We start from the raw sequence: 14,695 nt of genomic DNA, 5'->3' as shown, positions 1-14,695 counted from the left end.
CTTTTTTGCTCAGGTGACACCTGATCTTCTGAAAGGTCAACAAGAGCTTTCACAGCAAACAAATGAAGAGACTGCTAAGCAGATATTATTCAGTTACCTCAAAGATGGGTGAGTGTACTTTACAAATAATATATACAGTGGAGAAATAATTATTTGATCCCCTGATGATTAAATAATTTTTTTATGGCAGATTTATTTGAATGGATGGAGAGCGAATATCAACCAAAAAAACACATTATAAATATACAGTATATAGGTTATACATTGATTTGCATTTCAGAAAGTGAAATAAGTATTGATCCTCAAGCAAAACATAATTTAGTACTTGGCAGAGAAACCCATGTTGGCAAGCACAGAGGTAAGATGTTCCTTGTAGTTGGTCATCAGGTTTGCGCATATCTCAGGAGGGATTCTGGTCCACTCCTCTTTACAGATACTCTCTAAAAACTTAAAGGGATAGTTCACTTCAAAATCACTCACCCTCAAGTTGTTTCAAACCTGTATGGATTTCTTTCTTCTGCTGAACACAAATGAAGATATTTTGAAGAATGTCAGTAACCAAATAGTTAACTGGACCCATTGACTTCCATAGTATTTTTTTCCTACTATAAGGCAGAATTTTCATGACAGAATTTTTAATGACAGAATTTTCATTTTGAAGTGAACTGTCCCTTTAAGGTTTCTTGGCTGTCGCTTTGCAACTCGAACTTTAAGCTCCCTCCACAGATGTTCTATACTATAGGATTCCACTCCAAGATCTTAATGTGCTTCTTCTTGAGCCACTCCTATCTATGTTTTGGGTCATAGCTGGAAGGCCTGGTTGAAGGAAGTAGGTTCTCGTCCAAGATTTGACAGTACATGGCCCCATCCATTGGCCCCTCAATACGGTGAAGTCGTCCTGTACCCTTAGCAGAGGAACAGCCCAAAAGCATAATTTTTCCACCTGTTCTTGACTGTAGGGATGGGGTTGTAGTCAGCATTTCTCTGACCTCAGTCAGCATCTGCTTGGTGACTGTGGTCTCAAATGCCTTGATCATTAACAAGCTCCTCCCGTGTAGTTCTGGGCTGATCCCTCACCTTTCTCATGATCATCCGTAGCCCATGAGGCCAGATCTTGAATGGAGCTCCAGAACGAGAGTGATTGATGCTTATTTTGTATTTCTTCTATTTCCTAATAATGGCACCATCAGGTGTCTCCTTCTCACCAAGCTTCTTGCTGATGGTCTTGTAGCTCCAGCCTTGTGCAGGTCTTCAATCTGGCGCATGATGTCCTTTGACAGCTCTTCGGTATTGCTCATGGTGGTGGAGAGGTTGGAATGGAAGATACAGATTCTGTGGACGGGTGCCTTTTATATACATTATGAGTCGACATTAGAAGTACTTTCTTAAAGTGACGGGGACTAATCTGTGTTCCACATGGGTACATAACCGATCTGTGGTAGGCAGAATTCTTGCTGGTTGGTAGGGGGTCAAATACTTATTTCACTCGATCAAATGCTAATCAATTTATAACCTTTATATAAAGTTTTTTTCTGGATTTTTTTTTTTGGTTGATATTCTGTCTCCATTAAAATAAAAGTACCATAAAAATTATAGACCCTCCATTTCTTTGTAAGTGGGCACACTTACAAAATCATCAGGGGATCAAATAGCTATTTTCTCCACTGTATGTGTTTCTCACATTGTGTGTGTGTGTGCAGGGTCTATAATTTTAATATATCTTGAAATGAAATATCCTAAATTATTTATTAATAATTATTTGTTTAATAAATATTATGTTTTTGGAGAGTTGCACCACATGACATTTAAAAACATTACCTTATTCTAAAAAGGTTGTATTATTTCAATTTATAAAGGACTTCATTTATTAATCTTAACAAACAGTAATGAAGGTCTGCATGGCTACGTTATAAGATATAATTTCCTCTGTTGTTTTCTACTACATGTTGGTTTCACGACGACTTCAATTTGACACACTAACATTTTTTATCCTAATGCTAAAACCGCAGCACTTGTGTCCTTATTGCTCAAAGGCCGTTTTCACACCTGAAAGTCCGCACCAAGGTCCGAACCAACGTTCACGTTTTGGTACATTTTATACTTTCAGAAAGTTTTAGTTTGGTTTCACACTGCAATAATGCAAGCACACCAAAGAACTTTAGGTGACATACTTACGTCCTGTCGTCTTCATCTATGTGGGCTACATCTTGACATTGATTGGTTTAGTAAATGGACGTGCCTCTGACGTCTGCGTGTTGTCAATTTGGCGGGTAACTTTGACAACATGAACGAACAGACGCATACAGTATAGCCGAACATACAGAAATGCTTTCACACTAGAAAACGAACCAAACCCTTTTTTCAGTTTGGATCCGGACCGAGACTATCTGTTTTCGTCTGACCAAATTTAATCTGTTTTGTCCATCGGCCAGGGGAGGTTTCGCACCTGTAATTTTGATTTAGACCAAACTGAGAAGTCTGAAAGTTCAGACCAAACAAGGTGGGTGTGAAAGGGCCCTTAGTTGTTTCTTTCTCAATAGTGTTCACTCATAGAAGTGAGATTTTACTTGGAATTTGAAGTAGTTTCCACATAGTCTGACACATAATGATGATAACAGTACAAGAATTTTACCTCCCCTACATTTTTTCTTAATTTATGTACCATCCACACACAACTTCAACCCCCACACTTCTTCTTCTTATTCCTTCAAGGTTCTAAAAGTTCCTCCTCTAACATCTCAAAACAATCAAAGTGGCAAGTCATTTATGTAGATAAACTTTCATAAAAAGCTGCTTGGAAGATGTTTCAGACCGTTCTTCGCCCACTATAAATGGTTTTAGCCCACTGCCAAGAACTAACATCGTGTTATTTTGCTTGAAGGTCTAAATTTCCACCCAAAGCAGTGCTGTTTCCTTCTCTCATCTAATCCTACATGATCACTGCACAGCTTCAAAGGCATGCTGTAGGTGCCCAACCTGCTCTAGGGAAATGGCTGAAACCGTGCCCTCCCTGAACTCCATATTCTTGATGTCAAAAGTCCCGCCCTCTCTGCATTCCTCATGTGATGTGTGGAGGGAGGTGAGCAGAGTGGATTATTCACGAGTATCCGTGAACCTTCTGAAGCCCTGCAGATCTAGGATCAGATGTCTTCTGGTCAATAGCAGCCATTATTACTACTTGTCCTCAGTTAGTGGTTGGTTACCATTCAACGGCACGTGCCAAAGGTGAATCAGATTAAGGGTTATGTTTGTTGTAATGGAGCAAAACAATATTTTCGCCAACAGTGTTCTGACATGACGACATCACTTACGTCATGAAACCGTTAATAACAGTCTGTTCTGCGGGAGGTGTGTGCATGTTTGAAGGAGAGGCGATGCTGGTCTGCTGGTTTCTCCTTTCTTTGTGAAATGTAATGATACACTTCAGTCTGCTGTATACTCATGGCACCAACCCAATGTTCTGTATTTTTTCCTGATGCATCACTCGAGTGCCCTGGGAACATGCGGGCATCAGACGCACATTCCTAGAAATGTGACTTTTTTTAAAAAAAAAACAAGGCAGTGATTAGGGTGGGCAGTTCATAAGGTGACACATCAAAGCTTGAGTACTCTGTACTCTCCACACAGGCAAAGAGCCAGGCTGATTTTTTTTCCCAGAAATGTCAGGGATTATACTCTGATCCAGTCTGCTCACACACACACACACACACACACATGCACTATCAACACACTTTGGCTGGGATAAAGAGACTCTCAAACCATTCAAGTAAATTAGGAGCACTTGTGTTTTGTTTTGCAGGAGCAATGATAACGATGACACCACCAAGAGAAAGGTCAACCTTGTGTTTGAAAAAATCCAAACCTTGAAGTCACGGGCCGCTGGAAACGTGCAAGGCGACAACAAAGTGAGCCGTTGTTGTGGCATTGTAATTGGGTTCAACAAACAGCTTAGACTGTGAGCCTCTTAAAAGAGGGACTTAATCTATCTCTTGGAGAAAGTATAAAGACTGGCTGAGGTTATTTACTTGGCAAACAGCATAGTCATGGCTAATGTTTAAACATATGCAAGCAAAATCAGACCAGAATTTTATTTTTTATAGTATTTTTGTTCATTATTTGATTTAATTTTTGTAAACAAGTCTACAAAATCATGAAAACTTGTATATGAAAAGATTAGCAAATGAATAAACATTACAAATATTAGGAATATTACTGATTAGAACATGGATTATTCTTGAGAACCTGCTGTTTTTATTCTGCTGAAATGTTGAAAAGAGCTCTGTTGTATATAAATGTTTCTCTCTCAGGCTCCAGACCTTGCAGCTAGAGCCCTTCAGGAGCAGAAAGCCGAACAGGAAAAAGAAATCGCTGATCTTAAGAAACAGCTTGAGAATGAATGCAAGGTAAAACTCTCTCTCTCTCTACTAATACCTCTACTGTTTTTACTCGTCAATTGCACCTTGGACCCCTGCGCTGTCTATTTAGTCAGTCTGTTAGAAGCTTCCATGTTGACCGAAATCCCACTCCTATCACCTCTTAAGATCAATAATCAAATTAACCAATTACTGGCTTATTAGAAAGACTGGGCCTTAAATCCAAAAAAGGACGGCCAGTTTCTCAGACTGACTATGATTTTGAAGGTTCAGTAAGGTTACTGTCATTTCTTATTATGTCCTTTCCTGCAGAAGAGCAGTGATTTGAGCGAGACTCAGCTGAAGGCGGGAGCAGGAATGAAAGATTTGAGGAGAGAGCTGGAACAGTGTCAAGCCGAATGCAGCAGACTCCGGGACAAGCTTAGTCAAACAGAGGCTGACCTGCGCACTACAGTGGAGGAGTAAGAAACTGTCAAGTGGATGTGGACACAGACCCACACAGAATCTGTGGAAAACAAAACTGTAAACTCTCAGCTCACATGTTTTACTATGTTTTAACTCCGCCTGGCCCATCTTTAGCTTATTAATTTTACTTTTGTGCCACCGTTCACAAAGAATAGGGTTGGGTATCGAGTATCGATTGGAACCGAGACTAACTTTTCGTTTTTCCCAGAATCGTTCAGAAGTTAAAATTTCGATTCCTAGTTTCGATATTCACAGTCCGCTGAGCGGAAGAAGAAACCGCTGAACAACACCAAGGAAGAAGCGTCTACCGGAAGTGTTGGCATAACCACGCGAGTCGAACATGAGTACCTTACGTCGGCGGTCCAAAGTGTGGCTTCACTTTTCTAAAAATAACGAAATCTTGGCAAAATGCAAAATTTGTGACAAAAGGAGTATTTTTACAGAAGGAGTATTTCCTTCAGAAAGGATTATTTCCTTCAGAAAGGTCGTTGGTTAGCAAGGTTAGCTAAACTTTTTTGACCCTGCCTCTTAAAAGAATCGGAATCGAGAATCGTTAGGAACCAGAATCGAAACAAGGAATCGCAATCGGAATCAGAATCGTTCAAATTCAAACGATACCCAACCCTAACAAAGAACACATCTGTCTATGTGTTTTTTGTAAACTTTGAGTAAAATTAAAATTCATAGGTGTCGGCCTAGATGAAAATCCTTCTAACTCAGTGAAAATCTACACTACCATCAGATACGCAAGTTTCTTTGATTTCTCCATCCCGTAGTTTGTCAAAATAAGGTCCAAATTATCCTGTGACGTCATGGTTTGAATTGGCAAGAGTTTATATGGACATGAGCTCAGCAAATATTCAAAAGCAAAATATTTCACTTCAGAATGCAGCTATTCTGAGTGTATTTTTGTGTATATCAGACTCTTCCAGGTAAAAATGGAAAAAGAGCAGTACCAGACTGAGATCCGAGACCTGCAGGACCAGCTCTCAGAGATGCACGATGAGTTGGATGGAGCCAAGCAATCTCAAACAGACAGTACAGACAAAGAGGCCATGATGGAGGTACAGCGTTAAAACATATCTGTACATACCGTTCAAAATGTTTGGGATCTATATGATTTTTTCCCCCAAAATTGATAATGATAAAAATGTTTCTTGGGCAGCAAATCAGCATATTAGAATGATTTCTGAAGGATCATGTGACACTGAAGCCTGTAGTAATGATGATCTTACTGACTGCAAACGTTTGAACGATAGTGCGTTACTTCTGAGGCACATAAAATGTCATGGAAAGCTGTATATTTCCCATGCAAATTTTACACTGCAGCAATCTATAACAATTCTTTGCATATTCAAATTAATGAAGTCTTGAGGCTGATAACAGAACTTCTAACCATGTGCTGTTCTCTCTAGGACTTCATGCAACTGAAACTAGACCTCCAGGACCTGCTTCTTGCCAAAGAAGAGCAGGAGGAGCTGCTGAGGCGGCGTGAGAGGGAGCTGACCGCTCTTAAAGGAGCTCTGAAAGAGGAGGTGGCAACTCACGATCAGGAGGTGGATAAACTTAGGGAGCAGTATGAAAAAGAGATCCGTAAGCTACAAACAGCTGTGGAGGAAGCCAAACAGGTGATAAATCTAACTTTTTCACTTGTTTGCAAATAAAGCAACGACAGCAGAGGTTTGTGTGATGTTAGAAACCATGTAAACACTTCCTGATCCTGTTCCCTCTATACCTTCCTACACTGTAAAAAATTTGGAGTAGGGTTTACTTGAAAAAACCTTGCTAAACGATCTCACTCAGAAAATGCTAGTAAATTTACAAAGATTTGCCAAGTAAATACCTAAACATATTTATCAGTAGCTTTAATTAGAAATCTTTAAGTTAAATTTACTTGGAATGTGGAATTAAGTAAACTTTACAAAAAATAAGTAATTTTAACTCCGCTTGTAAAAGGTTGATTAATACCGATTTCCTTTGCCTTTGTATTACACTTCACTAAAACAATTATCTTGAATTTTGTTAGTCATTTATAGTATCTTCATTACTTAGATCATCTTAGTAATTTATATATACATCATGTCAGACATTAAGCCTTATGTGAATGCAAACACCTCAATACTTGGTAGACAATACACAATGGTGGTAACATTTGATGGATCGTTTTTGTGTTTGAATGTGTCGTTTTAAGACTCGAAATGTCACAAAATGGCAATTTACTAATACTGAAAACAAAAATCAATGATAAAACAGTGTAAATACAGCTGGAAACCAGTGAAAAATGAACCTCATTAATTATTCAAGGTCCAGTGCATGATGGGAACCCCAGTATCAGAAAAGTTGAGTAATTTTTACTTAATTTTATTGAGTTGATATTACACTTTCATTTATACTCGCTTGAAATAAGTACTGATATGGAATTTACTTAGTTTTTTAAATTCTTGCCTGAACTAACTTTTTCAAGTAAATTACATTGGGTTTTTTCACCAGTATTTACTTAACCAAAAAATCATTTTTTACAGTGTATCATTTCCATGGCATATGTTAAGACGCATAATGTTTTTCAAATTATAAACTGAGTTCAACTTTCATATTATGTAACAATGTTATGTTTTGATTTGTATATTTTAAAGTTAGATTAAGTATAGGACCACTTCCTAGTAACTTACAGTAGTTGATTGTGATGATTTTGTTCATATGAGGGGAAAGCGCACAATAGAACTGAACAAACAGGAAGAGAAGGAGTGAAAGAGGTAGTCTGAGGACAGATAGTTGTCCAGTCCACAAGTACTGTAGGTGGAACTCCCTCTTAGCTCACTTCCTTTTCCAACAAAGAAACTTCCTGTCCAAAGGAGGCCATTGTTGTCTTAGTTTAAATGTATTTTAAAGGAGTAAACCGACAAAGAGTTTAATCTTGGTCAGGTGCCACAGTAATCCTAGTTTTGCACACATTGTGCCTATTTTTGAAATAGCTGCACGAACGGATGTCAGAAGAACAGAGCATAGTTTTGTTGTTGAATATTTGAGAAGCGGACAAATAGACAGATTGCAGACGTTGTATTTCTAGATAATTTAGTGAGTGACCAAGTCACAAGGCTAAACGAGTGTTACCATGCGCCTCTTCTTTATGGGGTTAGTGTTGATAGGAAGGCCCCATGTAGAGGAACACTGAAGGGTGAAGCACTAAATGGAGTTTAACACTGCTTAATTGCAGTGGTAGGCCGTCACTAATCTAATGAGGCTCTGATGGGGTGGATAGCTGGTCTCTCTCTTTCTTTGAAAATGAATGATGGGATTGTTTCATATGCAAATAGCTGGGGGATTGCACATGGCCAATAAGTGGGTCACTGTGCAGACAAGGGGTCTTACAGATGACACAATGCGAGGAGGTTTGTACAAAAACTAAGGTTAGTTTGATTTGTTTGCCTTTTTTATTCTACAAAATTTGCATAAGAGTTTAGACTACTGATCCCAGGTTTCCCAGTACAGCTTGTGTGGATGTTTCTATAAGGCTTTTTGACCAGCAATGGGAAAAATGTAGATGCTGATCAGTAGAACTCACAGAGGTTGTTTTTGTTCAGTTTTACTGCTGCATACAAAGGTATTGCTCTGCCCCAATAGCAGGAGGGGGAACAGGGAGGGAGTGGGGGGTCACAGCAAGAGATTCCTGATTCTCAACGGTTGTACGTCCTTGTGAAGGGATTCTCTCCCTGCTCCAATAGCTTTCCCTGTTTTCTTAAGGCCAATTGGCTGCACCTTCAAACGGCAACTGCCACTTTGTCGAGATCAGATCATCACTTTAGATCAGTGTGTATTTTTCAGATGTTTGTCTGGTTGTGGAATATCTGTGAAGGGATGGAGATTGTCTGCGTCTGTTGGCATCTGTCGGTGGAGTGTGAATTTGCCTTTATTCATAACTGTAACCAAACCCAACTGTCTTGACTTCAAACACATATTATTCCTGATTGCTTGGAGAAGTAGTACCAAAAACAAAAACTATTAAGTAAAATTGAAGCCATTATATTACATGTTATTTTGCATCTTTATTTGAGATATGAGTTAATTTTTTATAAAGTGTTACATAGGGCCATAATGGCGGTGCTTGTAACAAAACAAAAGTTTTAGATATGATTTAGCTTTTTGCATTAAAAAAAGTCGACTTGCGTAATGCATTCGGTCGCCTGGTGGAAGCTAGTCTTATAAATATGGGTATTTTCCTACAAAAACCCATGGCTTCACTTCAAAAGGCCTTTATTAACCCCCCGGAGCCATGTGGAGTGTTTTTTATCATGGATAGATTTTTTTTTTACCTTTTAGGTGAACTAACCCTTTAATTGTTTTTTTTTCTTTCTATTTTTTTATGCATTTAAATATTTCTCTTGTATCAAAATATGGCAGGTAGTAGTTTTCTTTACTACCATTTTTATGATTGTTGAAAAGTCTCTCAACAAGGCTGCGTTTATTTGATCAAAAATAAAGTAAAAACAGTAATGTTCTTTAGAGGGGTGGTGATGGCGCAGTGGATAAGACACATGCCTTTGGTGTGAGAGACCTGTGTTCGAATCCACTGTGTCCCTGAGTAAGACACTTAATCCCTAAGTTGCTCCAGAGGCATGTGACTTCTGACATATATAGCATATGTATAGGGGATTATCATGCTGATACGTCGTACTTCCGGATTCAGTGATCTTTGTGCACTGCCACTTCCGTTGAATCACAGATCTCGCTGGCGAACTGATGACAGACTACACTAAGTTTATTTATACGGCATCCCTGGTAAATTAGTCTGATTCACTAAAGTGCCGGCTGCAAACAAACGTGCGACCTTGTTTTATTTTAAAGTTTAATCCAGTTCTTCCTTATACTCAATTCAGTCGGGAATCCATGAAAACTTAAGTAGGGTTTGCGCTGTTGGTTAGATTTACAAAGTGGAACAGAGCAGTGACATATATAGCCTTCGTCTCAGCCATTGTTGAACTGCGTCGGAAGTGGACATGCACAAAGTTGACAAATCCCGCCCATGAAACCCGGAAGCGTGATGATCCCCTATTGTAAGTCGCTTAGGATAAAAGCGTCAGCTAAATGAATAAATGTAAATGTTGTAAAATATTATTTCAATTTTGAATAATTGTTTTCTATTTTAATATATTTTTAATATATTCCCGTGTTGGCAAAGCTGAATTTTCAGCATCATTACTCCAGTCTTCAGTGTCACATGATCCTTCAGAAATCATTCTAATGTACTGATCTGCTCAAGAAACATTTATCATTCTTATCAATTTGGAAAAGAGTTGTGCTGTTTAAACTTTTTGTTGATTTTCTTTCTTCAGGAAAAGAACAGTAATACTATCCATCGGTAATTGTAATACATCGGTATCAGAATGTGTAGCCTTTGGTTTATTTGAGTGCAGTGCCGTAACTATGATGTATTTGTTTGTTTTGTGGGCTGTGGCTGATACAGAGCGGTAACGGTCTCCTTGGGGCTGTTTGGGGAGCCGACAGTCTCACAGGACGTGGTGTGTTTCCTCAGGTGATGATAGCAAACTGTCCCGGCCTGCTCTGTGGTGATTCAGCTGGATGCCTGAGTGGGAGAGGGGAAGTGGAGGAGGAGATAGAGGGACAGAGGGAAGTGTAACATTGAAAAAAAGAGCAAAAACAGTGGAGAACAGCTATATGAAAGCAAATATGAGCTTCAAAGAAATGATGTGCATCTGCATTAGTCTACATCTCACCCTTCACCCTGTTGTCATCCTAACAACAAGCTCAGTCGGCAGTATTTCCGTGGCTTGATGGGCAGTGACAATGATTATAAGCGATTACTGTGACAGTTCATAGTCTACATATAAACAGCAGCCCTCATGCGTGACGCACACTGTGCGTGTAACTAGGCCATGGCAGGGTCTTCACTACAGGCTGAGCTCGGTCCAGTACTGGCCTGAATTCATCGGCCTTTGTTCTCACTGAGCCAAAGTCCCCTGCTGTCAAGAAGTGTAGCGTCCTGGAACCCTACAAACCCCCCACCATGAGCTCAGCAGAGGGGGTCTGACCCTCAGACCTCCAGGCTTTATGGGATTAAACACTGAAGCACAAAGCTAAGGATTTAGCCCAGGCTTCAAACTTCTTGGCAATGCTCTTAAAGATGGGAGAGAGTGGGACATGATGAGAGAAATATCTGTACATCTGTTCATTGAAGGTAGTGGTGGTGGCATGTGTCTTTGTGTGTAGAAAAGAAAACAATTGATATGTCGCTTTAAGTTACAATCACACCCAGTCTCATGACACCGTCTGTATGTCTAAAGTGTGGTTTGAATTTGGCTTTTATTAAGGAGATGGCTGGGAAAGTTATATGCCCAAACTGCTACATGTTGAAGGAGTTATTTTGTTTATTTACACAACCGTTTAAAAGTTTGGGGTCAGTAAGTTTTCTTTTTCATGTTTTTGAAAGAAGTCTCTTGTGCTCACTAAGAGTCGGTTAACAGACACAGAACTGAGATTCAGTTTAGTAGAACAGAAAAGCGAATTTAGAGACACGTTTTTTTTTTTTTTAAACTGAACTTATTTGAACTTGAGTGCCAATGTTTTTAGAGCGGTTAAAGGTATCCATCTACCGTATGCTTACAGTGAAAATGGAAAAGTAACACAGTAGAATGGAAAAACAAAACGCGTTCTGTGTGAACGCTAAGGCTGCGTTATTCCATCAAGAATAAGGTAAATCGGTTATATTGTGAAAAATTATTACAATTTTAAATAACTTTGTTTTAAAAGTGCTCTAAAAGCGATATCACATGTTTTTTAGGCCAAAACATTTGTTGTCACATACAGCAAACATCTCCTCACTATCCGCTAGCTGCCTGTCCCCTAAACACAGTCTATGCAGACAACCCAGGCTCCACAAATGGCAAAACAAACTGCGGCAACCCGTTCCACGAAACATAACAAACTGTTCCAGCCAATAACTGACAAGAAGGCCCTGGGGGTGGGGTTTGTGGGGTCGATGCAGAATGCAGATGAGGAGGAGGGAGGGTCTATCTAGCCTCCGTTTTGTTTGAAAATACTTTAAACGTCAACAAGAAGTCACGTCACCCGACATCACTTAGAGCACCTTTAATATATGACAACATGTAATATATTCCCGTGAATTTTCAGCATCATTACTCCAGTCTTCAGTGTCACATGATCCTTCAGATATCATTCTAATATGAGGATTTGCTGCTCAAGACATATTTCTTATTCTTTCTTTATTGTAAAAGGAACAATGTGCATTAATTTTCCTGAGCACTTGAGTCCATCATTTAAATATGCCAGCTAATTGTCCCTAAATATTATGATTGAAAACAGTTGTGCAGCTATGTTTGTGGAAACCGTTTCTCCATTTATTTAAAATATAAATCATTTGCTAGTGTTACATTATTAAGGTCTTTACTGTCACTTTTGATCAAGTAAATCTGTCCTTGCTGATAAAAGTATTAATTTCTTTAACTTTTGGTAGCTTACAAAAAGCAAATGATGATTGACAGTGTTGCTGTTCCCCACCGTTTGAGAATACAACAACTTTTCTCTTTGGCCTCCTTTGCAGATTTGGCTGTAGAACATATTCAAAAACGTTCTGGGATTTCTCTGATCACCAGAAACTCATATGATTTACATTTGTTTTGTAATGTGTCCTCCTAATGCATCCCGGGCCACATACATTCCTAACACAAGAAACTCCACAACTGCTAGGACAAAAATTTGGAGAAGTCATGCACAAGATATAATTTGCTCTTTCCTATATTCTCTGCATTTGAGATCTGTGTGCACTTGAACTCCTGCAGTAACTGCATGCCGCCCTCCTCATTGAAAAATACAGTATGTTTTCTTCTCACCCTCCCTGAAGGACGAGAGGAGGTTATTCCTGGCGTCTTATGCAGCTGGAAAGAAGCCAGTGCTTTTCAAGCAGCACATTTTCATTTCCAGCTTGAGCACCTCTCGCCTGTCCCCAGCATTTCGTCCTGCTTCGGCACATTCGTGTGTATGCGCCTCTTTGTTTAGGAGCAAAGCTATTGTAACGTATACCACCAAGATGCAGAAACAGACCCGGTGTTGTTTGGAGCCCGAGTGAAGCTCGAGTCTTTGGTGTTGCTGTGGTATTCAAAGGCTGAACACTTTGTGCCTGGCTGCTAAAGTTTCAAGAACCTCGTATGACCTGTCGCTTATGTTTCTATGGCTGTGAATTCTTATCTTTCTGTCGAGTTGCAGCACTTTTATTGAGAAAAGCGCCTGGCATGTAAACAGAAGTCACATTGAAAGGTTGACCATAGGAATAGTTGACTAATTGGCCTTGGCTCTCACAATGAAAGCACGAGTTTGGTTGCTTTCATTGAGATAAAAACAGATCTGAATTTTTTGGACACAAGGAAAGCAGGATTTCCTGTAGATTTGCACTTTCTGCGGATAATGTGGATGAAATCACTGCTTACACTTGCTTGAGGGACCAGTTAAGTATCAATGCAGTGAATCATTGTCATCATTACTGTTAAGTAACCAATGCAGAACATTGAAACACTGTGCACTTGTAACCATTTTGATACATGTGATTTATTTATGAAGGTCATTGTGTTTTAATGGGAAATCACGTGTGTTTTTTTTTTTTATTGATAATTTCTCTAAATCTAAACCATTTTAACATCTTTAAATATTAGTGTGTGGTCAAGTGTCTGTGTATGTGTGTGTATATATATGTATGGAAGTCCATTTGGTGCTGGGGTTGACTTGTGATTTAAATTTTGCTTTTACATTCATTCTGGATGGCTTTAAGATTATGTTGTACCCCGTCAGATTATACATCTGACATGTAAACTTGAATGATTTGAGAGTGGATTAGAGAGGTTTAACTCTTTGGAAGTACTGTGCTGCATGTGAAGCAGAAAACCATGGTGAATTTGGCAGGTTTATTAGTTTCACTGAAGGTTTAGTCGATAAACGGTGCTGTGAAGATTTAGGTCGCGAAGCTTCAGGACAGTCTGTATCCTTGCTTGGACTTGGCGTTCATGAACTGATTGTGATTCTCCTGCCATTGTTATTCTCAAGCTTTTAAACACACTCACAATGCTGGTTAATGCCCAACTATACATAAACAGCCCGAGCAGGCTAGAGCACCATTCAGAGCACACCGCTTTCTCTGAGACTTTGAAATGCCTCTGTCAAGAAAAGAAGCTCCGAAACAAACATTGATCCTCTCTGCCCTTCCCTTTCTATCTCTTTCTGCTCTTCAAAGGCCTGACTGCGGGAACTGGGGCATGGAGGGAAAGGGAACGTGTGAATACAAAAAAAAAAAGTTTAATCACTTTCAACCAATGCAACGGTTTCTCAGCACTATCCTCATGTCCTGTAGCTTATCAGTACTAAATGTCTCACTCCAAGTAAAGAGAAGAGAATATTGCCACAATTAAACCGTTGTAACCTTCTCTGAAGGACACAGACACCATGATAAGCCACCTCACGTCGAGCCGCAGCTTTTCTGAAGACAAAAACGTTCATATTTACAATTTGAAAAGGTCACTGCTTACCAAACTTTGTCAGTGAATGTTATCTCCTGCAGTTTTGCAAGCATAAGAGTATGTTGTCTTATGCTAGGTACATATTAGCGAGACATTACCTTCTGGCCTCTGTAGTTTAGGGGTGGTGGTGTGGCGTAACAGACGTTTTGGTTTGTTTTGGGGGTGGGTGGTTGTGGTTATTTTGGGAGGTATAATAGTTAAATGAGTTAAGCATTACTGACCAGTGAGGCTAGCGGGAGTGAGAGGGAAGGATTCGTAGAGGGGCTTCAGGACTTTGAACTGCAAGCAGAACTGACATAAATCCACCCTGGTCTGCTA

At 39.5% G+C, this 14,695-nt stretch overlaps 1 protein-coding gene across 1 annotated transcript in view; it reads left to right on the top strand.

Annotated features, from left to right (window-relative positions):
* The window catches only part of cgnl1 (cingulin like 1), a 35,997-nt gene that overhangs the window by 4,439 nt on the left and 16,863 nt on the right, over positions 1-14,695 (top strand). Inside the window, exons 3-8 of the mRNA XM_039654375.2 lie at positions 14-108; positions 3,800-3,905; positions 4,308-4,403; positions 4,686-4,834; positions 5,761-5,902; positions 6,254-6,466. Of these exons, the coding sequence (XP_039510309.2) occupies positions 14-108; positions 3,800-3,905; positions 4,308-4,403; positions 4,686-4,834; positions 5,761-5,902; positions 6,254-6,466 (801 nt within the window). The remainder of the gene's footprint in view (positions 1-13; positions 109-3,799; positions 3,906-4,307; positions 4,404-4,685; positions 4,835-5,760; positions 5,903-6,253; positions 6,467-14,695) is intronic.

This window comes from Pimephales promelas, chromosome 1, assembly GCF_988280905.1.
Source record: "Pimephales promelas chromosome 1, fPimPro1.hap1.1, whole genome shotgun sequence".
NCBI classification, from domain to species: Eukaryota; Metazoa; Chordata; class Actinopteri; order Cypriniformes; family Leuciscidae; genus Pimephales; species Pimephales promelas.
This window is presented reverse-complemented; position numbering and strand designations above follow the sequence as displayed.